Source organism: Microcaecilia unicolor, chromosome 3 (genome assembly GCF_901765095.1).
Source record: "Microcaecilia unicolor chromosome 3, aMicUni1.1, whole genome shotgun sequence".
NCBI lineage: Eukaryota > Metazoa > Chordata > Amphibia > Gymnophiona > Siphonopidae > Microcaecilia > Microcaecilia unicolor.
Genome location: NC_044033.1, coordinates 49472236 through 49500096, shown reverse-complemented (window position 1 = coordinate 49500096; position 27861 = coordinate 49472236). Strand labels below are relative to the sequence as shown.

The following is a 27861-nucleotide window of genomic DNA, read 5'->3' as shown; positions in this document are numbered from 1 at the left end:
AACGTTGAGATCCCATGACACTGGTGGAGGTTTGACAGGAGGCTTTGACAAAATCAAACCTCTCATGAAGCAAACAACTAAAGGCTGTCCAGAGATAGGCTTACCCTCCACACGATAATGAAAAGCACTAATAGAACTGAGGTGAGCCCTTACAGAGTTGGTCTTCAAGCAGGGTCTGTGTAGGACAAGAGCGAGGATCTAGGGCCTTGCTGTCACACCAGATGGCAAACCTCCTCCACTTAAAAGAGTAACACTTCTTTGTAGAATCTTTCCTGGAAGCAAGCACGACTCGGGAGACACCCTCAGAGAGACCCAAGGAAGCGAATTCTACGTTCTCAACATCCAAGCCGTGAGCGCCAGAGACCGGAGGTTGGTATGCAGAAGCGCCCCCTCGTTCTGGGTGATGAGGGTTAGAAAACAATCCAATCTCCACGGATCTTCGGAAGACAACTCCAGAAGAAGAGGGAACCAAATCTGACGCAGCCAGAAGGGTGCAATCAGGATCATGGTTCCGCAGTCTTGCTTGAGTTTCAGCAAAGTCTTCCCTACTAGAGGTATGGGAGGATACGCATACAGAAAGCCTGTCCCCCAATGTAAGAGAAAAGCATCTGCTGCTAGTCTGTCGTGGGCCTGAAGCCTGGAACAGAACTGAGGGACCTTGTCATTGATCTGAGTGGCAAAAAGATCCACCGAGGGGTGCCCCATGCTCAGAAGATCTTGCAGACAACGCCCATGTTCAGTGACCACTCGTGAGGTTGCATTATCCTGCTCAACCTGTCGGCCAAGACTGTTGTTTACACCTGCCAGATAAGTGGCTTGGAGAAACATGCCATAACGGTGTGCCCAAAGACACATCTGGATGGCTTCCTGACACAGAGGGCGAGATCCGGTGCCCCCCTGCTTGAGGGTGTAATACATAGCAACCTGTCTGTCTGAATCAAAATGATTTCGTTGGACAGCCGATCGCTGAAAGCTGTCAGGTTCTCAGGTTCAGAGCCCGCGGGGCCGGGCTCTGGAGCAAACGTGAGCCCTTGGGCTGCTGCCGAGGAGCGACAGCAGCAGGCAAAACCCACCAACCCACACTGGGTAAGCACACCGGCAGGGACTGCAGGCACTGCCCAGCGAACCGGAACACATGGACTGGAATCCCCCGGACTGGAGGACACAGGACTGGAACACACACCGGACCGGAACACACTGGACTGGAGCGCACCAGACTGGAACACACCGGACCGGAACACACTGGACTGGAGCACACTGGACTGGTCCGTACAGCTTCACCTGCACTTAGCTACTAAGCCCCCCAGAAGTTGAGCTCCTGGGTTCGAGTAGCCGGCAGGATTTACTGGATACCGGATGACACAGGGACCAGGACTGGAAACAGAAGTACTCCTAAACTGATCTACGTGCTCCCAAGTCCTAAACCAGCAGGAGTGTTCCTAACAGTAAACTGACAAAAGGTCTTCCTAAGCCCTATACTAAACAGGAGCTCCTAATCTCTGCTCAAGAAAGGGACTTCCTAAGCCCTAAACTAACAGAGCAGGGAACTAAACACAAAGCTAACACAGGTGCTACTAAGCACCAAGCTACAAGCAGAGCTTTACACTAATAAGCTAAACACAGAACTAACCAGCTACCTAAGCACTGCTCTAGCAAGCTAGATACAACTAACAAGGTGCTTCCTAAGCACTACTCTGGCAAGCAACCAGAAGAGCTCCTACCACTAAAAGGGAAGACAGGGGGGCCACAAGGAAAAAGCAGTGAAGCTAACACATAAGCCAAAAGTGCTTCTAAAGCACCAAACACCAACAGCAAAGACTGCAATGTTCCCAATAGCACAAACACCAGAAGTACTTCTAACAGCAAACTCTGCAGTGTTCCTAACAACACCAAACCCTGAAGTACTTCTATCAACAACAGAGCTTCCAAAGCCCTACACACAGCAATGCTTCCAAAACCAAGAGGGAAAAGCAGGGGAACCAAAGGGAAAAGCAGGAAAGCTAAACACACAGACACCAGTGCACACTGCACTAACACTAACCTGGCCCTTAGCAAAAGCAAGCAGGGAAACTAGACACAAAGTCAGAAGTGCACACTGCACCACCCTACCTAAAGCAAACACCACTGTTGCAAAGGTCCTGAAGGAAACAACACCACTTCCTTATCAAGGCCCTCCCTGATAATGTCACACTCCCTAGATCTAGGCAAAAGCACACTGACCCAGAGAGGCCCAACCCACACCAATGCAACACTGTGAAGCACTTGAAGCCAGTACACCCAAAGAGAGGTAGAGCAACTCAGGCAACACACACACAGGTGCAGTATAGTGAAACAATTAGAGCCATGCTGCTGGAAGCTGCCAGCACAGAGAGACAGAGCCAGCTCAGAAAAGACAGAGAAAAGAAACAGAAGCCAGCTAAGAAGCTGACCCCCCAGGAAAGAGGTAAGTTTGAGAGGGGTTCAGACCCCAATCATAACAAAAGCCTTTAGAGCGTTCCAGATCGCTCGCAATTCTAGGAGGTTGATCTGAAGACTTTTTTCCTGAAAAGACCAAGGTCCTTGAGTGTGAAGCCCATCTACATGAGTCCTCCACCCTAGGAGGGATGCATCCGTTGTCAGCACTTTTTGTGGCTAAGGAATTTGGAATGGACATCCCAAGGTCAAACTGGATCGAACCGTCCACCACTGAAGGGAATTCCAAAAGTCAGTGGACAGTTGGATCACATCTTCTAGATCCCCCGAGGCCTGACACCACTGGGAAGCTAGGGTCCACTGAGCTGGTCTCATGTGTAGACGTGCCATGGGAGTTACATGAACTGTGGAGGTCATGTGCCCCAGAAGTCTCAACATCTGCTGAGCCGTGAACTGTCGAGACGCTCGCACTATGGACACTAGGGACAGGAGGGGAGTCGACCTGGGTGGCAGCAAACACCAATGCTGCAGGCGGCACGGAGGTCGGGAACCTCATCACAGGCGAAGGGCCAGATGCCACTGCAGCAGACCATATGGAAGGCGCAAGCACCCCCGACACCGAAGCAGACTGGCGCAGCAATCCTTCCAGAAGCTCTGAAAGCAGGGCTCTGATGCGCTCGTCGTGAGCCGCCATTGGACAAGGCTGCGGGGTCGGTAAAGGAGCCGGTGGCAGAATCTGTCGAGGCTCGGGAGCAGGCATTGGGCCGCCAGAAGACCGACGCATCGGCACCTCCTGAATAGAGGGGGAGCGATCCTCTCGGCGCCGACACTTCTCGGGTGCTGATTCCCTTGACGCCCTGGAGCTCCCGGCACTGTGTGTCGAAGGAGAACGATGATGGTGCTTCTTCACCTTCGCTCGACGTCCGTCATCGAGACTCCTTGGTACCGATGAGGACGTAGAATCCTCACGCTCCTCGGGTCCGGGTCCGATGAAGTTGAGTCCCGGGAGCCTGCATAACAGGAGGCCTCGAGGCAGGTGGAAACCCACTTGATGCCTCACTGCTCCCAGCACGAATTGGTCTTTCAGCAGCCATTACCTCCGCTCCCAACATCGATGCTTCCCTCAATGTCGACGCCGCAGACCTCGGTACCGATGTCGATGTCCCGGACCAAGCCCCAAAAGCTTTTCTCGTTGGGCTTCTCGAGACGCTTGGGTCCGTTTCTTCATATGAAGACACAGACTACAAGCGGCTAGGCTATGGTCGGGCCCAAGGTACTGGATACACCAGGCGTGGGTATCGGTACCTGAGATGGTCCGGTTGCACAGAGTACAACGTTTGAAGCTGCTGGGTGTCTTTGATGACTTGGAAGGAAAAATGGCTTTGGCAAAAATCAAAAGACACGATTGTGCCTGCTAACCAAAAAAAGGGTACAAAAAAAAAGGGATAACCTGGCCACGTCAAAAAACAAAGGAAACTTGAAAAGGAGAACAAATCTAAGAGAGACTACAGGAAACTTTTTTTTTTTTTAACTGACAATTGTTAGTAAAATAAAGAAATAATTAGCAACAAATAGCGAAAAAATTTGAAGACTCATTTCCTGGGCCTGAAAGGAGCGGAGATCAAAACCTACCGCACCTCAACGCGGAAAAAGAAAAACTGAGGAAACGCACTCATTCGATGGGCGGGAAATCGGTCCGCGCATGCACGGTGCGTGCTGCATGCACTCCAGAAGACTGGCAAAACTTTTTTTTATATTTTGCTTGCAAAATGTCGATTCTTGGGCCGAAGCGGACATCGACCCATATGTGAGAACAAGCAGCCTGCTTGTCCTCGGAGAAAATATTGTACATAAACTTGAAAGAATGCCGACACTAGGCACAGTGGTTACAATAGTATACTTTTTTCTGCGACATCCCAGGGTCAGGGGTTCTATAATAAGAGGTGGACAATATATTGCCAACAAAAATAAACTAAAATACATCATGGTACTGTTTTAAAGAAAAGCTTGCAACTCCACTTCTTTATTAAGACCAGATGGTTCCAGCTTATGCCACAAAAAAATCCATCTCTGCTGTTTTACATCATTCTTTATGATGATTGGCTAAAGAATATCACATGCTCATAAGGAGGGATAGACAGTTCTATTTAAATAAGTACTAGAACTCCTGATGTCATATGAGGTTTGCACCTTATTGAGGGCAACAGGTATCCCATCAGACTGTTTTGGTTAATTTGAAACAGAGTTATTAGTTTTGTGTTAACCTTTTCAATATATATATTTTTCCCAGTTATAAACTAGACCTGTGAGCCTTGACAAAAATGAACATTTCCGTGACAAGTGTTTGAACCAGACATTTTGGTGCAGATGGTCTCCCTGAGCAGTTTTTCAAAACATGGTCCATGCTGGGGACCTGATACTTCATATTTTGAACATTTAAGGCTTTGCATTCAAGCCATCAGTCCAGATAAGTGTTGCTTTGCTCTATATATCTCTATTTGAAATGGTATCACTGAAAATTTAGTGCACTTCAGATGTCTTCAATACAAATGTGTGGTTTTTTTTTTAATGTTTTGAACTCTTGCAATTAAAAAATTGTTTTTAATGATTTGTGATGTTGTAGTACAATGATTAAAAACTCAGAGGTTTCTTTCTGACACAATTTCTGCTGTTTTACCTCTCACTAATTATGAACACTTAAAAATCCTTTTTTATATATATTTGATTGCTTTAATACCTGTTTGTGGATTTTCTTTGACAATCTTGTGATTTTTCCCTAATTACAACACCGCAGCCTCTCATTACTCATAATACCATAAACTCCCACACGTACTTTCTGTTCTCTTAACGATAATAGATTGGTTATCCCTAGTCTTAATAGGATCCAGAGGGAGTACACAAAGGAATGTGCTTTTTTCTTTCTTGCACCTGCATTATGGAATTCGCTTCCACCATATCTCTGGCTGGACACCTCTTATCTTTTATTTCATAAAGCGCTGAAAACATATTTTTTTGAACTTGCTTTTGGGATTTGAGGTAAGTCTGTTCCTGTGGTGAGAGACTTTTTTTTTTTTTTTACTAGGATGATTTAATATTATGCTTTGTATGAGTGGTGTGTAAATTAGCCACGTAGTCAGTAAAATCAACTGGGTAGCATGCCCATTGAAAACGTTCTGGGGAGAACACTGAGATCGTAAAACTGCTGTCCACCACTAAAACAATAAAAACATAGGGAAATATCCTCACATAAACCGGTAAAATTCCAACAAACTGTTCTGTAATCTTTAAATATTTTTGAAAAGAAACATTTTAAGAGAACATTGAAATGCCAATGGCACAAACAGAATGCCTGTTTTCAGGAACAAATGATACATTGGTCGAAAGGATGAGTAAGCAAAAATAGAAGCATAGGAACATATAGACAGTCTTAGAACAGTGGTTCTCAAATTGTTGGTCGAATGACCCTACATGGGGTCAAACCATTAGCAGATGGAGTCACAAACAGGGAAGGCAGCCTCCCTCCCTTCTGAAATTTCCACTACCACTGTGGTCTAACCCAGTAGTGGCATTCAACATGGGGCTGTGAGTCAGTGAACATTCACAGGTCTTGTCCCCCTCTTCTTCAGTGGGTTCCCTGTTAGACTGGAAACCCAGTAAGAGTCCTAGGGTTTGTGTGCATACACCGATACATAGGCCACTATGCTGACTGCTGCCATGATTGTCACAGCTACTGCTGCCTTCATGCTTTCGATACGTGGAGAGGAGAGAATGGGAGAAAGGGAAATGGGACTTGATATACCGCCTTTATGAGGTTTTTGCAACTACATTCAAAGTGGGTTACATATATTCAGTTGTTAAGTGACTTGCCCAGAGTCACAAGGAGCTGCAGTGGGAATCGAACTCAGTTCCCCAGGATCAAAGCCCACTGCACTAACCACTAGGCTACTCCTCCACTCACTTCATGCGAATGAAAGTGGAAAGGGAAGGGGAGGTCTGGTATTTTCTTTTCATTATTTGCTTTATGTGAATTTAACTGTTAAAATGGGGTCATATGGGATAAAAGTTTGAGAAGCACTGTCTTAGAACCAGAATTATAATGAGAGCTCTATTCCAGTAACAGGTCTTCTTCATAGCAGACACTTGCTTTCAGAATTTAACTGCTGCAAAAAAAATGTTCAATCACTATGTTAAAGGACAAGTTTTCAATTTATTATGACCAATATTTACTTTAAAGCCGTAAAAAGATATAAAACCTACCCTAAATTGGTTACAAATTCCAGACCCAATGTAATAAATGCAGTAGTCTCAACAAAAGTTTCCTTTTGATTTAGTATTGATTCTGTGTGTGCTACGATTGCTTCTGATGTAACAAGTATCATACTGCACAAAAATATCAGCATCAAACTATGAATAAAACCACTGTGCTAATCATAGCCCAAATAGCATGGAAATTCATGCCAATGAGCTTCATACTAAATTACTTTTAAAGCAGAAGGTTATCACTGAAATATTACTTCACCACTGGAGATGGAAGTCAATAAGTTAAAAAAAAAAAAAAAAAAAGGAGTACTGGATTCCCAAGTTAGGGACTCCTAGAACTGAGATCCCTAGGTTGGGGACCCACAGATCCCAGGACACTCTAGGCTCAGGCAGCCCCCCAGCACAGGAAGACCCTGAACCAAAGCGCCTGTAAAATCTCTGCCAGGCCCCTGCTCCACCCCTCTCTCCCCAATTTACTTTCTTCCAGGAAAGTGTTGCATTTTGTCCTCTTGTCCCCACCACCATTCTTGGAAAAAGACAGTGGTCCAGCTGGCATCATCATCAGCAAGTGGACTGCTGTTATTTTCCCTGGAATCATCATAGTATTATTGGTCTAATGAGGAGGTGCCAGAGATTTGAAGGTTCTCTGGTTGCAGCCTCCCTGTTTCGGGAGTCCAAGCCCAGAATTCCCTGGCTGCCTAAGGAAGAGGATCCATGCCCCAGAGAGCCTCCATGAAGTTAAAAGTTAATTTTATTTTTGTTGTAATGCTTTTTTTTTTTTGGTTTGTTTTTCAGCAATTTTTTAAAACTTTACCTGTATTTAACTCAAAGTTTTACTTCGCTTATAAGTACTTTAAAAAATAATTAGCTTGGAAGTAAATAAAAACCAGCATTAGATTTTTAATGTAGTTCTTTTACTTCCGTGGCACGCATTTAAACACAGTTTCATTAACTTTTCTTTGTGCACAGCGTCATTTAAACATCAAAATAATGGCCGTTTACTAAGCTGCACTGTCGGCTTGCAAACTTTTTAGCGCGCGCTAATGCTAGAGACACCCCTAGGATTATAATGGGTGTCTTACTTGTTAGCGCACGCTAAAAGGTTAGCACACCTACATCACAGCTTAGTAAACAGGGCTCTAAGTGACACCACTCAAGGCATCATCCAAAAGAGTTGCTTTAATATAATCACAGCAAAAGTTGTAATAAGATATGCATCTTACCTGCATACATATGGTAGGTTAGCCGTTCAATGAGTTTAACCACAGTTCCTGCTTTGAGGATGGGGATTCCAGATTTGGGCTGCACACTTTCTTCAAATACTATATTTTCTTCTGAGTCTGGTTCTGCAAATCTGTACAGTTTAGGACTTGGGAGCCTCATTTTTTCTTCCTTCTCTTCCTGTAACATTGTAGCATCCAACATTCGCTCCAGAGTACTTCTATATTGTAAAGAAATTAATGCTGCCATCCAGTTGTTTTTATCCTCTGCTGATTTGGCAGCAAAAATAACACTGTTCTCATCTTTCAAGATGATTTCAAAAGCATGCCTGTATTCATTAGTGTCATCTTTATCATTGATTTGTACCTTTCGCATAAAAAACTTTTCTTTAAGACGATATTCAGCATTGCTAGCACCAGGAAGTCTTGGTTGGCCATGATTGGACTTGCAACAAATCATCAAACCATCAAATAGGAATATGTGCCTTTCATGTTTTGCACCTACACGAGTAAGTGTTCCTTCCATGATAAATTCATTGCAGCACTGTCCAATATCCTTGCCTTCCCAGCCATCAATGTTTTTTTGAATCTCATTCATTTTCTTGATTGCTAACTGCTTTCCCTTCATTTGCTGACTATAAAAGCGACATGCAGATTCACTGTGAAAAGAAGGAAAACTAAGTATCGCTGCAAACACAAAAATCATATATCTTCATTACATTTTACAGTGTCCCAGCTAAAATAGATGAATTCTAAAAATACACTTCTGTTCAATGGAGACACTTTTTGCCTGCTGTGGACTTCTTCCGTGTTTCATTTCCCATTATTGTTTATTATTCAAGTTTTGTATGAGCCACACAAATGCTTTCCTGAAGTCCATCTTTCTTGTGCCAGATTCCTTTAGTGACATCATAGACTGGGATCTGCAACATCCTATATTCTTTCCCAGGGTACTCAAAATGCTGACATTAAGCTATACTTGGAACAAAACAATGTGCAGAATAAAATCCTCCTACAAATGGATCTAGACATCACAGGAGGAATAGGCAGGACTGTGGCAAAAAAAGATTCACTGGAGATGCCCTTAGACCAGAAGAACAGCTATGCAGAATATAAACATGAATAAAAATTAAGAGAATAATTACAACTTGAGATGTGCACATTAAAAAAGTATTCAAACTTTCAGTGCTACTAGATGGGCAATTTCAATCTCAAATCACAAAGGAATAATCTTTGAAACTGCAACAATAAAAACTTCAGTTCAAATAAGGACCTTTGTTAAATTTAAATGAAAATTTTCTGGAACGTTTCTATATGTGCACACACCAGAAGATAATGGGCAGAATTTTAGACCATAACATAACAGGTAGGCAACGAAGGAAGGGGGGGTTGGGTTATGCTAGCCATGTCTTTGCTAAACTGTTTCCATTTGTTGTTATATATTTTTGGCTATTAATAAAAATCATTTAAACACATAGACAAACTTGGCCCTCAAAAGTCACAACCCAGTTACATTTTCAGGATTTCCTCCATTGTCAACAAATTTATATTTATTAAAATTTTGATATTTTCATACCTAGGAAGGGAGTGGATGGGTGGAATATCTTTTTTCAAGGTATTTTGTATGCAATTTTTTCTTGTTGAACCTTTGTTTAATGGTTACGTGTTTGGCAATCGGTTAGAATGTAGATCTTTTTGCTGCCTTGATTAATGAATTACTACATGCATTACAAAAGAAACAAACAGATTTAAACATAAATTTCATGTCTATCCATTGTGGAAATCCAGAAAATTCTACTGTGTTGTAACCCTTAAGGAAAAAGTTTGCTAACCTCTGACTGAGAAACACATATGAATATTACATATCCATCTTTGTGCTCCCGCACATAACACATTCTACCCATCTTTAAACTCAGACACACGAACAGCTGCCCACTTTTTGTCCCATAGACACACATACTTCAGATACTCTCACCATTCCCAACACACAGATGTCTTACCCTAACAAATACCATGCCTTCTCCACCCCACATTCATACTGCCCCATCCACATTCTTTGCCCTTCCACTGAGCTTCAGCAGGTCCACATCAATCATCTTAAAATATGATTATTCAGATTATTCACCCTTTTTTAAACAGAATGGGTCAATAGAGGAAAAGGACTGAGAACAACAAGCATGAAGATAAGCAGACATATTACAATTAAGGCAAAATAAATTCAACTGAAGGAATACTGATGTGTATGACATAGTGTAGAAATCTATGAGAAAATTACCTTACCAATGGAGCAGCTGGTACAGGAGCCAACAAGAGAAGGAAAAATTCTAGACCTAGTCCTTAGTGGAGTGCATGATCTGATGCAGGAGGTAATGGCGCCGGGGGCCGCTTGATAACCGTGATCATAATACAATCTGATTTGATATTGGCTTTGGAGTAAGTACACACAGGAAATCCAATACATTAGCATTTAACTTTCAAAAAGGAGACTATGATAAAATGAGAAAAACGGTGAAAAGAAAATTAGAGGAGCAACTGTGAAGGCCAAAAATTTACATCAGACGTGGATGCTGTTCAAAAATACCATCCTGAAAGCCCAGGTCAAATATATTCCATGTATTAAAAAAGGAGGAAGGAAGACCAAACGCCAGGCAGCATGGTTAAAAAGTGAGGTGAAGAAAGCTATTAGAGCTAAAAGAAAATCCTTCAGAAAATGGAAGAAGGAACCAACTGAAAATAATAAAGACACAACATAAGGAATGTCAAGTCAAATTGAAAACGATAAGGAAGGAAAAGAGGGACTTCGAAAAATAAAAAAAAAGATTCATTGGCGGTAACAACACACAGTAAAAAAAAAAATTTAGTTTTATTAAAAGCAAGAAGCCAACAAAAGAATCAGTTGGACCGCTAGATGACAGAGGGGTAAAAGGGGCAATCAGAGAAGACAAAGCCATAGCAGAGATATTAAATTATTTTTTTTTTGCTTTGGTCTTCACAGATGAAGATGTGGGAGAGATACCAGTGCTAGAAATGGTATTCCAAACTAACGAGTTGGAGAAACTGAATGAAATCTCTATAAACCTAGAGAATGCAATGGCAAAATATGACAAATTGAAGAGTAGCAAATCTCCTGGACAGGATGGTATTCATCCTAGAGTACTGATAGAACTGCACTAGCGGAACTTTTGTTAGTAACATGTAATTTATCTTTAAAATCAAGCATGGTACTGGAGGATTGGAGGGTGGCAAATGTAACACCAATTTTTAAAAAAGGTTCCAGAGGAGATCTGGGAAATTATAGATCGGTGAACCCGATGTTGGTGCCAGGCAAAATGGTAGAGATTATTATAAAGAATAAAATTACAGAGCATAATCAAAAGCATGGATTAATGAGACAGAGCCAACATGGATTTAGTGAAGGGAAATCTATTACATTTCTTTGAAGGGGTGAACAAACGTGGATAAAGGTGAGCCAGTCGATATTGTGTATCTGGATTTTCAAAAGATGTTTGACAAACTACCTCATGAAAGACTCCAGAGGAAATTGGAGTCATGGGATAGGAGGCAGTGTCCTATTGTGGATTAAAAACTGGTTAAAATATAGAAAACAGAAAGTACGGTTAAATTGTCACAATTCTCAAAGTGTGTTTAATTCTGGTCACCACATCTCAAAAAAGATATAATGGAATTAGAAAAGGTACAGAGAAGGGCGACAAAAATGATAAAGGGGATGGGACGACTTCTCTATGAGGAAAGGATAAAGCGGTTAGGGCTCTTCAGCTTGGAGAAAAGACGGCTGAGGGGGGATATGATAGAGGTCTATAAAATAATGAGTGGAGTGGAACGTGTAGACGTGAACCAATTGTTTACTCTTTCCAAAAATACTAGGATTAGGGGCCACATGCACTAAACTTTAACGACCCTTTTATAACCCTTTAATGAACAAGTTTTAAACCGTGACATGCATTAAAGGCCTTTTTCCGAAGACAACAGCAGCTAACGAAAACGGAATGCAGATGAGCAAATTGTCTAGAAACCCTATTGGAATGAGATGCACTATAGTTTTCCGCTTGCCCTAACGCAGGAAAACTCCAGGAAAGCTAACGAGAGGTCTGTACCTCTCGTTGTGGCTGCCCGGCTTCCAGCCGATTGCATTTCCCCTCTTCCCTCTCACAAATGTTAATGTACTTCTTCTTAGAAGGGATTCAGAAATGGTAGGAATGAGGAAAATACACAAACCTCAAATTGCAATATTTATTTGCATTTTGAAGACCCTCTATTTTAAGTTGTATTAATGTTATATCTTTCACAAATAAAGATTCTTTTTTTTTTAATTGTTCAAGATCAGCTACCACAGTTAAGGATCGGGAGGAGGCAAAGGCGCTCGTCAGGAGCGTCCTGTATGGACGGCCTTGCCCCCCCCTCCCCCTGCGGTCGCCGCTGCTCCCCTGCATGAAAAATCAAAATTTTAGCAGCTCCAGCCCCCCTCCCTTCCTCTCTTTCTTCCACAGCTCCGCCACCCATCATCCTCCGCCCCATGCCCCGCCGCCGCTCCCCCCTCCACCGGACCCCCCTCCGCCTTACCGGGCCCGCACACTGCCTGTGTGTGAAGGCGCTGCATGGGTAAGAAGAACATCTGATTGCCGCCGAGTCTTCAGGACGTCTCTCCTTTCCTGACCTGGGCCCGACTCCGTCTGACGTAAGTAACCTACGTAGGTAAAGCAGAGCGGGGCCCGGTGGAGGGTGGGAACGGCGGCGACCTCAGGGGGGGCGGAGGATGGAGGGAGGCAGAGCTGTGGGAGAAAGAAAGGAAGGGAGGGGGGCCGGGGCAGCTAAAGTTTGGATTTCTATGCTGCAGGGGGAAAGGGGGCAAGGCCATCCAAACAGGACGCTCCTGATGAGTGCCTTTGCCCCCTCCCGAAACACACGTGTTTGTGTTTTGGGTTTTTTGTTGTTGTTTTTTTGATGTTTGTGGCATGCGCAGAGCAGCCAAGCGTTATGCTGGCTGCTCTGCGCATGCCACAAATGTTAAAACATCATATTAAATGCCTGATGAATAAATCAAACTTTGAGGTAGTAGTTCAGGCTTTGGTGCTATCTCAACTACATTATTGTAATGCACTTTATACAGGGTGTTCTCATTTATCTTTGAGATGTTTGCAGATTTTGCACAATACAGCTGCAAAATTGATTTGTGGAAGACACAAATTTGATCGTTACCCCTTTGTTGAGATCTTTGCATTGACTTCCTATAGAGGAACGATGTAAATTTAAGCTCTCTATCTTTACTTATAAACTGTTTTATGGCTTCATTCCAGATTATTTGGTTGCAATATTCATAGTAGGAACATCAGTTCGTTCACTCAGATCAAAGGATCGTTGTTTATTGCAATTTCCGTCTGTAAAAAAACATGAGATATAAATCTTACCATAGTTCCAGTTTTGTATATTGTTCAGTACAATGCTGAAGTTGGAGTTGAGAGTGGTGTCATCTTATTCCAGATTTCTTAAACTGTTAGTAGATGACGGCAGAAAAAGACCTGCACAGTCCAGCCAGTCTGCCCAACAAGATAAACTCATATGTGCTACGTTTTGTGTATACCTTACCTTGATTTGTATCTGTCATTTTCAGGGCACAGACCATAGAAGTCTGCCCAGGACTAGCCCCGCCTCCCAACCACTAGCCCCGTCTCCCACCACTAGCTCCACCACCCAATCTCGGCTAAGCTTCTGAGGATCCCTTCCTTCCAAACAGGATTCCTTTATGTTTATCCCATGCATGTTTGAATTCCGTTACCATTTTCATCTCCACCACCTCCCACGGGAGGGCATTCCAAGTATCCACCACTCTCTCCATGAAAAAATACTTCCTGACATTTTTCTTGAGTCTGCTCCCCTTCAATCTCATTTCATGTCCTACTGCCTTCCCATCTATGGAAAAGGTTCATTTGCAGACTAATACCTTTCAAATATTTGAACGTCTGTATCATATCACCCCTGTTTCTCCTTTCCTCCAGGGTATACATGTTCAGGTCAGCAAGTCTGTCCTCATACATCTTGTAACGCAAATTCCATACCATTCGCGTAGCTTTTCTTGCACCGCTTCAATTCTTTCTACATCCTTAGCCAGATACGGCCTCCAAAACTGAACACAATACTCCAGGTGGGGCCTCACCAAAAACTTATACAGGGGCATCAACACCTCCTTTCTTCTGCTGGTCACACCTCTCTCTATACAACCTAGCAACCTTCTCGCTACGGATCAAGAAAGGGATCTGGGTGTCGTTGTCGATGATACGCTGAAACCTTCTGCTCAGTGTGCTGCTGCGGCTAGGAAAGCGAATAGAATGTTGGGTGTTATTAGGAAGGGTATGGAGTCCAGGTGTGCGGATGTTATAATGCCGTTGTATCGCTCCATGGTGCGACCGCACCTGGAGTATTGTGTTCAGTACTGGTCTCCGTATCTCAAAAAAGATATAGTAGAATTGGAAAAGGTACAGCGAAGGGCGACGAAAATGATAGTGGGGATGGGACGACTTTCCTACGAAGAGAGGCTGAGAAGGCTAGGGCTTTTCAGCTTGGAGAAGAGACGGCTGAGGGGAGATATGATAGAAGTGTATAAATAATGAGTGGAATGGATCGGGTGGATGTGAAGCGACTGTTCACGCTATCCAAAAATACTAGGACTAGAGGGCATGAGTTGAAGCTACAGTGTGGTAAATTTAAAACGAATCGGAGAAAATTTTTCTTCACCCAACGTGTAATTAGACTCTGGAATTCGTTGCCGGAGAACGTGGTACGGGCGGTTAGCTTGACGGAGTTTAAAAAGGGGTTAGATAGATTCCTAAAGGACAAGTCCATAGACCGCTATTAAATGGACTTGGAAAAATTCCGCATTTTTAGGTATAACTTGTCTGGAATGTTTTTACGTTTGGAAAGCGTGCCAGGTGCCCTTGACCTGGATTGGCCAGTCGGTGACAGGATGCTGGGCTAGATGGACCTTTGGTCTTTCCCAGTATGGCACTACTTATGTACTTATGTACACTGTTTCGTCACCTTCAGATCCTCAGATACTATCACCCCAAGATCCCTCTCCCTGTCCGTACATACCAGACTCTCACCGCCTAACACATACATCTCTCGTGGATTTCTACTCTCTAAGTACATCACTTTGCATTTCTTCGCATTGAATTTTAATTGCCAAGCCTTAGACCATTCTTCTAACTTCTGCAGATCCTTTTTCATGTTTTCCACTCCCTCCCGGGTGTCCACTCTGTTACAAATCTGCAAATAGGCAAACTTTACCTTCTAACTCTTCAGCAATGTCACTCACAAATATATTGAACAGAATCGGCCCCAGCACCGATCCCTGAGGCACTCCACTACTCACCTTTCCCTCATCCGAGCGAATTCCATTAACCACCACCCTCTGGCGTCTGTCCGTCAACCAGTTCCTAATCCAGTTCACCACTTCAGGTCCTATCTTCAGCCCGTCCAGTTTATTTAAGAGCCTCCTGTGGAGAACCGTGTCAAAAGCTTTGCTGAAATCTAAGTAGATTACGTCTATAGCACGTCTCTGATTCAATTCTCCGGTCACCCAGTCAAAGAATTCAATGAGATTCGTTTGGCACGATTTACCTTTGATAAAACCATGTTGTTTCGGATCTTGCAACTTATTGGCTTCCAGGAAATTCACTATCCTTTCCTTCAGCATCGCTTCCATTACTTTTCCAATAACCGAAGTGAGGCTTACTGGCATGTAGTTTCCAGCTTCTTCCCTATCACCACTTTTGTGAAGAGGGACCACATCCGCCGTTCTCCAATCCCTCGGAACCTCTCCCGTCTCCAAGGATTTATTAAACAAATCTTTAAGAGGACCCGCCAGAACCTCTCTGAGTTCCCTCAATATCCTGGGGTGGATCCCGTCCGGTCCCATGGCTTTGTTCACCTTTAGATTTTCAAGTTGTTCATACACACACTCTTCCGTGAACGGTTCTATATCCACTTCATTCTCAAATGTACTTTTGCCAGTCCATCGTGGTCCTTCTCCAGGATTTTCTTTTGTGAAAACAGAACAAAAGTATCTATTTAGCAAATTTGCTTTTTCTTCATCTTTATCTACATAGCGGTTCACAGTATCTTTTAGTCTCACAATTCCCTTTTTAGTCATTCTCCTTTCACTAATATACCTGAAGAAATTTTTGTCACCCCTCCTTAGATTTCTAGCCATTTGTTCTTCCGCTTTCGCCAGACGTATCTCTCTCTTGGCTTCTTTCTGTTTCACCCGGTATTCCTCTCTCCGTGTTCCTCTTCTTGAGTTTTTCTGTATTTCAGAAATGCCAACTCTTTAGCCTTTATTTTCTCAGCCACTTGCTTGGAGAACCATATCAGTTTCCTTTTTCTCTTGCTTTTATGTACTCTCCTTACATAAAGGTTGAAAACTCAACTGTTTTCTATATATTTGAGCTAATCTTTTGACTAAATTACTGATATGGTATATTTGGGTTAATAATTTATTTGCATGATTGTTGTACTTTCCCTGTCGCTTCTTTATCTACAACATTAGAAAAATTCGCCCCTTCCTTTCTGAATATGCTGCCAGAACCCTTATCCACACCCTTGTCGCCTCTCGCTTGGACTATTGCAATTTACTTCTCACTGATCTTCCGCTCAGCCATCTCTCTCCTCTCCAATCTGTCCAAAATTCTGCGGCATGACTTGTTTTCCACCAGAATCGTTATACCCATACTAGCCCGCTCCTCAAGTCACTTCACTGGCTCCATGTCTGCTTCCGCATTCAGTTTAAACTTCTCGTACTGACCTTTAAATGCATCCACTCTGCAGCCCCCCATTACCTCTCCACTCTCATCTCTCCCTACATTCCTCCCCGTGAACTCCGCTCGCTTGACAAATCTCTCTTGTCGTCCTCCTTCTCCTCCACTGCTAACTCCAGGCTTCGCTCCTTTTCTCTCGCGGCACCTTATGCCTGGAATAGACTTCCTGGACCTATACGTCCAGCTCCATTCTCTACCTGTTTTCAAATCTATGCTGAAAACCCACCTTTTCACTGCTGCTTTTAGCTCCTAGCCACAATTGTCCTCCCCTTGTCCCTTCCTCCCTTCTCACCCATTACTTCCCTCACCCGTAACTGTCTTGTTTGTCTGTATTACTTAGATTGTAAGCTCTTTTGAGCAGGGACTGTCTCTTTGTATCAGGTGTTCAGCGCTGCGCGCGTCTGGTAGCGCTATACAAATGCTAATAATAATAAATAACAATAGTGATGGCCTAGTTTTACTGGTTTTGTAATCCACATTGATCCTCTGTGGGTAGACAGCAAAATATAAACTGTATTGTATTGTACTACAGCTCTCGCATCTAAACTTTTGCTGAGCGGCCCATATTGCCACTATCTTTGATGGTATTTGACATGGAAAAACAATCAAAGAATCTGAGGGTTGGAAAAACATGATCCATCATGGTTGCAAATACCCAATGGTCAGAAGTGACCCAGGTCCACTTCCTGAAAAACAATGCTAGATAGTCACCTAACTGAAGTTCTGAGGAATGGACTGGGTTCCAAAGGTCACACCCTTCCAGTGTGCTCACAAGAAGTTTGACAAAATTGGAAATGAGAGCACTCAAGCAAGCCATACCAGAGGGCCTGTAATGCCTAGACTCTCTAAATTTAGATCTGCTAGATGAAGGTCTAGAGAAAGGCTTAGGCTTGTCTTCTGACAACCTGTGAGGTTTGCCTCCCCAAATCTTTAACCAGATTTTTGAGATCCTCTCCAAAATGTACTTACCTTAAAGGGCAGTCTACTAAGTTAAGTCTTAGTGATTGAAATCAGTCAACCAAAAAGTACCCACAAAAGATGACAAACCAAGTCTAAAAGAATCGTTCCTCTTGCAGAAATTTATGGTTTAATTTAAAATTTAATATAAATAGCCACTATATAAGGGAAAGATCTAGGTATCATTGTGGACAGTATGCTCATATCTTTTGCTCAGTGTGCTATGGTGGCAAAAAAAAGCAAGCAGAATGTTAGGAATTATTAGGATTGAAATAGAAAATAAGGCAAATAATATTATAATACCTCTGTATCACTTCATGGTGTGACCTCACTTGGAGAATTGTGTGCATTCTTGGTCACTATCGCAAAAAAGACATAGGGGAATTAGAAAAGATTCAAAGAAGGCAGACCAAAATGATAAAGGGGATGAAACGTTTCTCGTGTAAGGGGTGGCTGAAGAGGTGAGGGCTCTTCAGCTTGGAGAAGAGAAGGCTGAGGAGGGATATGATAGAGATTTACAAAATCCTAAGTGGAGTAGAATGAGTAAAGGTGAATCAATTGTTTGCTCTTTCAAAAAGTACAAAGATGAGGGGACATGTCATGAACTTCTGTGGAAATACTTTTAAAACAAATAAAATAGGTTTTTAGATAGTGCTGGGGAGGAGCCGGCTGTCTTGGTACACATGGGTACCAGTGACATAGGAAAATGTGGAAGAGGTTCTGAAAGTCAAATTTTGGCTCTTAGGTAAAGCATTTGGCAAATCGTGATTCGAAAGCGCCAAACCCCTCTGAGAAAAATTGTACTGGCTTCCAATCAAAGAACATATTACCTTCAAAATCTGCACCCTGGTCCACAAAATTATCTACGGCCAAGCCCCAGGATACATGACAGACCTCATAGGCCTACCAAACAGAAACATAACCAGACCATCTCGAACATACCTAAACCTCCACTACCCAAACTGCAAAGGACTTAAAATACAAAGCAACCTATGCATCCAGCTTCTCCTATATTTTATTTATTTATTTGTAGCATTTGTATCCCACATTTTCCCACCCATTTGCAGGCTCAATGTGGCTTACATTTGCCGTTATGGCGACTGCCATTTCCAGACTTTAGATATGCATATGATTTTGCAATCAAGTGCGTACATACATGGTAGAAGAATGCATTGTGTGCTTGCGTACTTGTTAACATGTGGTTTTGCAATCAAGTGCGTATGTATGTGGTAGAAGAATACATTGTGGTCTTGTGTAGGTGTTGGCATTATGTAGTTGCTCAGATGATGGTATTATGGTGAGAGTAATAGTGTTGGGCAGTGGTTATGTCATTTCGGTCTTATTCTTCGTTGTTGTTGTTTAGAAGTTAGGCCAATTGTTTGTTGTATGCTTTTTTTGAGTAGGTCCATTTTCAGTAGTTTACGAAAGATGGTTAGATCTTGTGTTGTCTTTATGGTCTTCGGGAGTGCATTCCATAGCTGTGTGCAAATGTAGGAGAAGCTGGTTGCGTAGGTAGACTTACATTTTAATCCTTTGCAGTTGGGGTAATGGAGGTTGAGGAATGTACGTGCTAATCTTTTAGCATTCCTAGCAGGTAGGTCTATGAGGTCTGACATGTAGGCCGGAGCTTCTCCATGTATAATTTTATGGACCATGGTGCATACTTTGAACGCAATTCGTTCCTTTAGTGGAAGCCAGTGTAGTTTCTCTCTTAGCGGTTTGGCGCTTTCGTATTTTGCTTTCCCGAATATAAGTCTGGCTGCCATATTTTGGGCTGTCTGAAGCTTCTTAATGACTTGTTCTTTACAACCCGCGTATATTGCGTTGCAGTAGTCTAGGTGGCTTAACACCATTGACTGTACTAGACTGCAGAATGTGTCTCTTGGGAAGTAGGGTTTGATTCTTTTAATCTTCCACATGGCGTAGAACATTTTCTTTGTTGTATTTTTCGCATGGTCTTCTAGTGTAAGGTTTCGATCAATCGTTACTCCCAGGATTTTCAAACTATCGGAGACCGTAACAGTGTAGTCTGGGGTGTATATAGTGCTGTTTTTGTTTGAGTTGTATTGTGAGGATAGGATGAGACACTGTCTCTTTTCTGCGTTAGTTTCAGTTGAAATGCATCCGCCCATGAATTCATTATTTGGAGGCTATGTTGGATTTCTTTTGCAATTTCTGTTAGGTCATGCTTGAACGGGATGTATATCGTGACATCATCTGCATAAATATACGGATTAAGACCTTGGTTGGATAACGATTTAGCTAGAGTTGTCATCATTAGGTTGAATAAGGTTGGTGACAACAGTGATCCTTGTGGGACACCACATTCTGGTGTCCATGGTACTGACGTTTTTGATTTTGAGATCACTTAGTAGGTTCTAGCTTTTAGGAATCCTTGGAACCATTTTAGTACATTTCCTCCAATCCCGAAGTAGTCTAAGATGTTTGAGAGTATTTGGTGGCTAACCATGTCGAATGCGCTGGACATGTCGAATTGGAGGAGTAGCACACTGTGTCCTGTTGCTATTAGTTGTTTGAATTTAGTTATGAGGGTGGCTATCACTGTTTCTGTACTATGGTTAGATCTGAATCCCAACTGTGATTCATGCAGTATTGTGAATTTGTCTAAGTAGTTGGTAAGTTGTTGTGTTACCATACTTTCCATTGTTTTGACAATCAGGGGGATGGATGCCACTGGTCGATAGTTGGTCGTGTCGTTTAGTTTTTTCTTTAGGTCTTTGGGTATCGGTGTGAGTAATATGTTTCCTTTGTCTTTGGGGAAGAGTCCGTGTTGTAGCATGTAGTTCAGGTATGTCGTAAGTTCTGTTATGAAGCATTTGGGGGCGGACCTTACTAGATAACTGGGACAGGTGTCCAATTTGGAGTGGGTTTTGGAAAATTTGTTGATTGCTTGAGAAATAGTGTTTTCGGTTAGTAAATCGAAGCTGTTCCAAATTCAATCCACTGGGTATTCACCGGGGGTTGGGTCTATGCAGTCCATAAATTTTTCGTGGTCAGTGGTTTCTCGTTGAAGTACTTGGCCAGGTCATCTGCCGTTGGGGTGTCTGTGCTGGTTGTAGTAATTGGTGTAGTGTCTATTAGTTTATTTACGATTTGGTATAGCTTGTGTGTGTCTTTGTAGTTAGGCCCTATTTTGGTTCTGTAGTATGCTCTTTTGCACGCAACTATGGAACACACTGGCAAAAGCTGTGAAAACAACCTACGACCATCTAAACTTCAGGAAATCACTAAAAAACCAACCTGTTCAAAAAGGCATACCCTACCGACCCAACATAAATACCTACACCCTGCAACACAGCAAAACCAAAGCTTGTAATGGACACTATATAACCTTTCATCTCCTCGATCCCATTGTACCTGAAAAACATATACCATTATTCAACCACTATATCACCTTGTATTTGTTTCTCTACTGGTCTTGGCAAATGCCTTACAGTACAATGTAAGCCACATTGAGCCTGCAAATAGGTGGGAAAATGTGGGATACAAATGTAACAAATAAAAATAAAAAAATAAATAAAAAAGGGAAATGGGACCTGATATACCGCCTTTCTGTGGTTTTTGCAACTCCATTCAAAGCGGTTTATATAGTATATACAGGTACTTATTTGTACCTGGGACAATGGAGGATTAAGTGACTTGCCAAGAGTCACAAGGAGCTGCAGTGGGAATCGAATCTAGTTCCCCAGGATCAAAGTCTGCTGCACTAACCAGTAGGCTACATAAGCCAAACTTGCTTCTATCCACTGTCAATGTAAGGACTGTTCATCTTCAGTTTCAGAATTTCTGAACCCAGTGTAGACATGCTGTAGAAACCTATGCAATACAAATAGATGCCTGAAGCCAAAGGCAGAAACCTCAAACACTTGCTTAAGAACCACTGCTGATCACCTGTCCTGCAAATCCGTTAAGGCTGAAACCCCTTTTACAAGAATAGTAGTCTTTTTGGTACTGCTGTTAACAAGGCATCTACCTTCCATTGCTTGAATTTATCTTTACCTTCAGGTATCAAAGGATATACCTTTGCCAGGGCCCTACATACTCTGAGACCTGCTTCAGGTGAATCCAACTCCACAGAAATGACCACTTGTATCATTTGGTGTAAAGGAAAAGCCCTGGAAGATTTTCTAATTCCCACTAAGAAGGATCCCCTGAAGTAAACCCTCTTGACCTTAAGGAACTGAAATACTCATCGCCTCTAAGGTTTGTGCAATCACCATGGTAATTCCTCTATTTTGAATATGCGTATAACAAAAGCATTATCACCTTCACAAATAGGAATCTCACCTTCTTCAGAGGCTTCCTCTGAGATAAAGGCATCAACACTGCAGACCTTACCTCCACAGACACTGCAGCAGAGATAGCTGAGCAGGAATCTCCTTCATCTAATAGATCTAAACTATATTTCTTCGCTAAAACATGACCACCAGGTGGTAAAGAAGAAGCAAGAGAAACTGCAACATCCTGACTCCTCTGAGCTCCCTTTAACAAATAAGCTTTGTGGAGCAATAGAATCAGTGTAGGACTTGTCAGTAAAGATGTAAAAAAAAGTCTTCAGAGTCATTACGTATTCTTTTCTTATTCCTACCTCTAGAAGGTGTATTATCAAGTTCATTATGAGTTTCATTTATTTGTCTAAATCCATCCACTTAAAAATATTGATAAAGATTTTAATTTTGTACAATACGACTTTTTTACATCTCGGCTGACAATCAATCAATGAATGCAGAAGAAGCAGCAAGGGAGGTCCTCCACTTTTTCCAAATGGTCGCCAAGACTTCCAGCAGCTGTCTCACGAGATTACCACTTGAAGTCTAGGCAGCCATTTTGAAAAAGCAGCAGCACTAGCCCAGAGCAGCGATAGGGGGTTCTTTTCTATACCCAACGAGGCCTCAAGATCACCAGCGTGTACTCAGGTAGGCGGGGGGGGGGGGGGGGGGGGCGGACGGCAGGACGACCAAGGCTCGGCAGAGTGGTGGCAATGGTGGGAGCACAGATTTTGCACAAACATGTGGAATTCTGCGCTCTGCAGTCGGGCAGAATTCCGGCAGGAGTATGTGTTATACCAGAAAGGATTGAAGCCACTTCAGGACAGTTCCTGAGACCAGGGCCGCCAAGAGACTCAGCCGGGCCAAGGGCAGAACTGGACCACCTCTCCCACTCACCTGTTTACCTTTTTGTCTCTGTCTCCAAGGGAGCCCAGGTCCAGCGCTGGCAAGCCTCTTCCTCATTGCCTGCTCTCAGTCTGTCCTCTCCTGCTCCTGTCCATGCAGGGAGTTGGGACCCAGATGACTGCATTAACACAATATCGTGCTAATGCAACCATCTGGGTCCTGGCAACACAAAGGTAGGCAGGAAGAAGCTTGCCGGTGCCGGGCTTGGCCACCCCCCCTCCCTTGGAGGGCGGGCCCGGGAAATTTTGCCCCCCCTCCCCCCCTAGGCGGCCCTGTTTGAGATTCCAAGAAAGATCATGCACTGGAGTAAGAAATGGTGATCAATCAGGTCAAATGCCACTGATCAATCAGATAGTGGCAATATGGGCCACTCAGCAAAATGGCACTACCAGTGCGACATTTCCTGCCTCAAGATGGCTATGGAGTTCACTTAGAAGCCCTGCAAGAATGGTTTCTGTACTAAAGCCTGCTCTGAACCCCAACTGGAGAGCATACAGTGCACTGATTGATTCAACATGGGACTGTAGCTGGGAAAACACAACGGACTCCAGAATCTTAGAAAGAAATTAAGGTTGGAAACTGGACGGTAATTCTTTGCTTGTTGAGGATCCAGGGAAGCTTTTTTAACAATCAGACTGATAATAATAGCAGTTCTGAGTTCAGAAGGAACAGTGCCAACCGCATCCTTTTTTTTGATCTACTAGTTGTCAGACCATAGCACCAGCTGACAGACACCTGAGAAGTGTGTCTGAACCAGGAATAGGGAATAAAAACAAAATCTAAAGTATGACCCAAACTATATTTTGGTTCATGTATAATTTGAGTTCATCCAACTGCAAACATAACAGATCAAAAGTCATCACAAGGAGCTGAATGAAGATGCACTTCAACATAAAAATTAAAATAACCCAGTATGATTGTGCTTTGTAAGCCAATCTGTGGGGCATAAAGCATATAGAGGTGATGTCATCTGACACAGTCCGGCACAGATGATACCCATTGTTCCAGAATCTTAAGAGGCCTTTGGCACCACCGTACCACCCATGCATAGGTGTCTTCCCACCCGACTCACTCACACAGGAACTACCAGTGAAGAAAAAAAAAAAAAGCTTAAGGAATACAATTCCTAGGGGAGATAGGAGGGTATGTGGTTAACGTGTATCCTGCTGTCCTCAGAGAGCATCTGCTACAGGTAACTTCACTTTCTCCAAGGAGTTGAAGGAAATCAGTTACCACATATGGGAATCCCTAGCTACCAGGCTCACTGCTACATTTCTTTAAAGGGGTGAACAAACATATCAATAAAGGTGAGCTGGTTGATACTGGATTTTCAAAAAGCATTCGACAAAGTACCTCATGAATGACTCCTGAGGAAATTAAAAAGTCATGGAATAGGAGGCAGTGTCCTATTGTAGATTAAGAACTGGTTAAAAGATAGAAAACAAAGAGTAGGGCTAAATGGTCAGTATTCTCAATGGAGAACGGTAAACAGTGGGGTTCCACAGGGCTCTGTGCTGGGACTGCTGATTTTTAACAGCGATGGCTGGGAAACCCCCCCAAAAAAGATTTCTCAAGTATGCAGAGCACGGAGGATAAAATGGTGGCAGGAGATCAGGAGGGCACCTAGGCCGTTTCAGATCAACAGCTCGCCCAACTCATGATGGCAATGGTTGCAGCAATAGAGCTGTGGCCTGGGCAATTATCAGCACATCTAACTTGGAACTACTGTTGGCTGACACTACTCGTAGAACAAACAAGCTGGAGCAACGCATGTCAAATATACAAGATGAAGCTGGAAATAACACATGCTGTTTGGAGGCCTTGGAGCACCACGTGCGTGAGCAGGCAGACCACAATGATGAGTTACAAAATCGCTCCCACCAGAGCAACCTTTGGATCGTTTGCTTGCCAGAAACCATACCGCAAAGGAATCTTGAGTCCCTTGCTGGAAACTTGGCTCAGCAAAGAATTTATGCTGAAAGTTGGCATTGTCTCAAGAGCACGCATAGGCTGGGTCACCCAGAGTCTGACTGACAGACGCAGAGCATGGTTATTGTGAAAGTGCACAATTACGTGCACAAACTGGAAATTTTGTGTGGATTTAAGCAAAAGAGAAACTCTTTGAAATATGAAGGGGCAATCAATCCTAATTTTTCAAGATTATTCTGCCATACTGCAGGAGCGGTGATGACAGTTTACTTCTATCTGAGCTGCCTGTCATGAAAAAGGCTTACACATTATTTTTTTGTATCCTGCTCTTAAAAATCAATGAGCACGTCAGTGGCAAGCATTTGATTCTCCTAATGCAGCACAAGAATGTGTTAATGGCACATGATAATTAATACTCCAGAACAGCGTATTTAAACGTTCCATGAACTCTGCATGATGTTAAATAGTGAGACTCTGTTTCTTCCAAATGGGTCATGCAGCTTAGTGGGTTGGAAGAACCTGTATCAATAATTGTCATTTGAGGTGAAGAGGTATGGGCCCCCTTGCATCTTTAGTGATTTCTGTTCTGTCTTACTATTCTGTGGGACAGATGCGGAGGGTTGCTGGGGGGGGGAGGGGTGAGTATGGGAGAGAGGGAGTTGAATGGATTTCATGGATGCATACAGGAAGTACAATACAATATGCATTGATTTACGGGGAGGGGGGACTTGGATATAGCTCTGTGGAGGGGTGACTCCCCCTTATGTTATTAAGTTTGCATGTTATATTTCTGAAGAGGATGATGTGCAGGCTGGGCGCTTAAGCTTGCTAATACTGGAACGTTTGCAACCAAACACTTGTCTATGGATGTCTGCTACAAACAGTAGAATACTTACTTGGAACGTAGGTGGTATTATTTCCCCCACTTGGGCCTGTAGAAGGGAAGGGAATTCCTCTGCAAGCACTGCCTGGTGTTGAGAGCTGAACTTTGATGCTCTTGGTGAACAATTTGGAGGAACATCTCGCCAGTTTAAGCATCTCTCCCAAGACTACTTGAAGAACCCATCGGTTGAGGGTTACAAGGAGTTACCTTGCTTGGGGGAAAAACATCAGCCTCCCCCTCACCAGGTGGTCATCTGGGATGATTACTTTATTGGGTTTATGCTCTCCTGGATCCAGTCAAAAACTCGTCCCTTGCTTTGACTGGGGAACTGGCTGGGTCTTCTGGGTCTGCTGCTACCAAGGGCCAAAGCAAGTCCTTGGGACTGCTGGGAAGGGTGGGCTGGAGGAGTATAACCACATTTGAGTTCAATAGGATTTCATCTGGCCATCACCTGAGAACATCTGAGAGGTGGAGGTCACAGCAGAAGTGTGTCGAGACAGGAACTTCATGGTATCGGTTCTTTTCTTGATAAGATCAGTAACCTCTTCCACTTTGTCCCCAAAAACGCTATCACCTTGGCAAGGAACATCCACCATTTTCTCCTGAACTGCAAATATCTAGGTCTGAAGCACGTAGCCAAACAAGACTCAGAAAGCCAATATCTAATCGGATACTCTGGATGCCACATCAAAAGCATCACAGGCTGCCCAGGCCCAGTGCTTTCGACACTCCTTCTGTTTGGCTATTAGACCACAGAGTTCTGCAGCCTTCCCTTGGGGCAGAAAGTCTGCAAACTCCATTACATTGCGCACCATGTAGATGCACATCTAGAGCTGATAAGATTGAAAGCTGGACATAAGCACAGAAGCCTCCAAAAAGACTCTTGGGGTAGCAGAGGTGTGGGTTCTAGCTCTTTTGAGGGTGGATTCAACCACCATAGAATGATGTGGCAGCTGCTGCTTTTCAAATCCGGGAGACTTTTAGACTCCAAGAACTCCTCTGATTCAACCTCAGATGCCCAAGAGCAGTTTGAATCAGACTTAACAAAATACTCCTCATGAGAAGGCTGCATCTGCATCCACATCAGTCTACAGAACTCACATCCAGACTCTGAACTAGAGCGCCAAGGGACAGGTCCTTTTGCTGTATATCAGAGGAGCAGCTGGAGAAGAGCACCGGCTCTTCTGACACAGACACCAGGCAAGGTTCTGGAACTGACGAACAAGCGACAGAGTATAGGTCTCAAGGATCAGTTGGCATGAAGCCATGGTCTGCATCAACACCCTCAAGGTTTCGGAACTGCACCAAGACAATGTCCGCTCCAACTCCTCCTGCAAGAAGGCCTGGAGCCACTCCCCAAGGGAAGGCATCAATAAAGGAAGGGCTGATATCAGGGAAAGCCTGCAAGGACAATGGAGCCATATCAGAAGGCTAGTCTCAGCAGTCAGGAGACTGCTGCAAACAGCACTGACTCAACGGAGGGGGAGCAGTCCTCTTGGCACTGACACTTCGTGGGTACAGGTGGTGCTGATGACCTGGAGCTCCTGGCATGGTGCTTCAAGAGGGTCCAGTGCCGACCTTCCTTCGCCTTTGTTCAATGCACGACATCAGGATCCCTCAGTTTCAGCAAGGACAACATCAAATCCAGGTGTGTCCTCAGTGTCAGGTCTGATGCTGGTTGGTCCAACAGGGCCCTATCAACATCTGACGTCGAGGCAGAGGAAGATCTCCTTAATGCTGGAGCACTCCCAATGTCTGAATCCTCCAATAGCAATGTCAAAAAGTTTCTCACACTGGGCCTCACAACTCTTGGGTTTTTCTGCATTTTAGACCAGAGGACACAATTAGAAGCCTTATGGTCAGGTCCTAGGCATGGCAAGTACTGATTGTAAAGGCAAGTCACAGAAATGACCTTGCTGCACTTTGAACACTTCTTAAAACCACTGGAAGTTTTAAGGGACATCGGGCAAAAATAGCCAAAGCAAAATCAAATGGCTCCATTTTTTTTGTGTGTGTTTTTTTTAAATGAAAAAAAGCACCCTACCGGGTGCTCAGACCTACGAGGGGTAATGGAGCCACGCAAACATAAAGACAACTTTAAAAATCCAAAAACCCCTATGGAAACTAAAGGAAATTAGTGATCAATAACAAAATAATAAATGATCCTATTATAT

The 27861-nt window shown here is 43.4% G+C and overlaps 1 protein-coding gene across 2 annotated transcripts in view; it reads right to left on the bottom strand.

The window, feature by feature from the left end:
* Window positions 1–27861, bottom strand: part of SOS1 (SOS Ras/Rac guanine nucleotide exchange factor 1) — a 322749-nt gene that overhangs the window by 142627 nt on the left and 152261 nt on the right. For both annotated transcript variants that reach the window (XM_030195899.1, XM_030195900.1), the window contains exon 10: window positions 7896–8551. In XM_030195899.1, the coding sequence (XP_030051759.1) occupies window positions 7896–8551 (656 nt within the window). The remainder of the gene's footprint in view (window positions 1–7895; window positions 8552–27861) is intronic.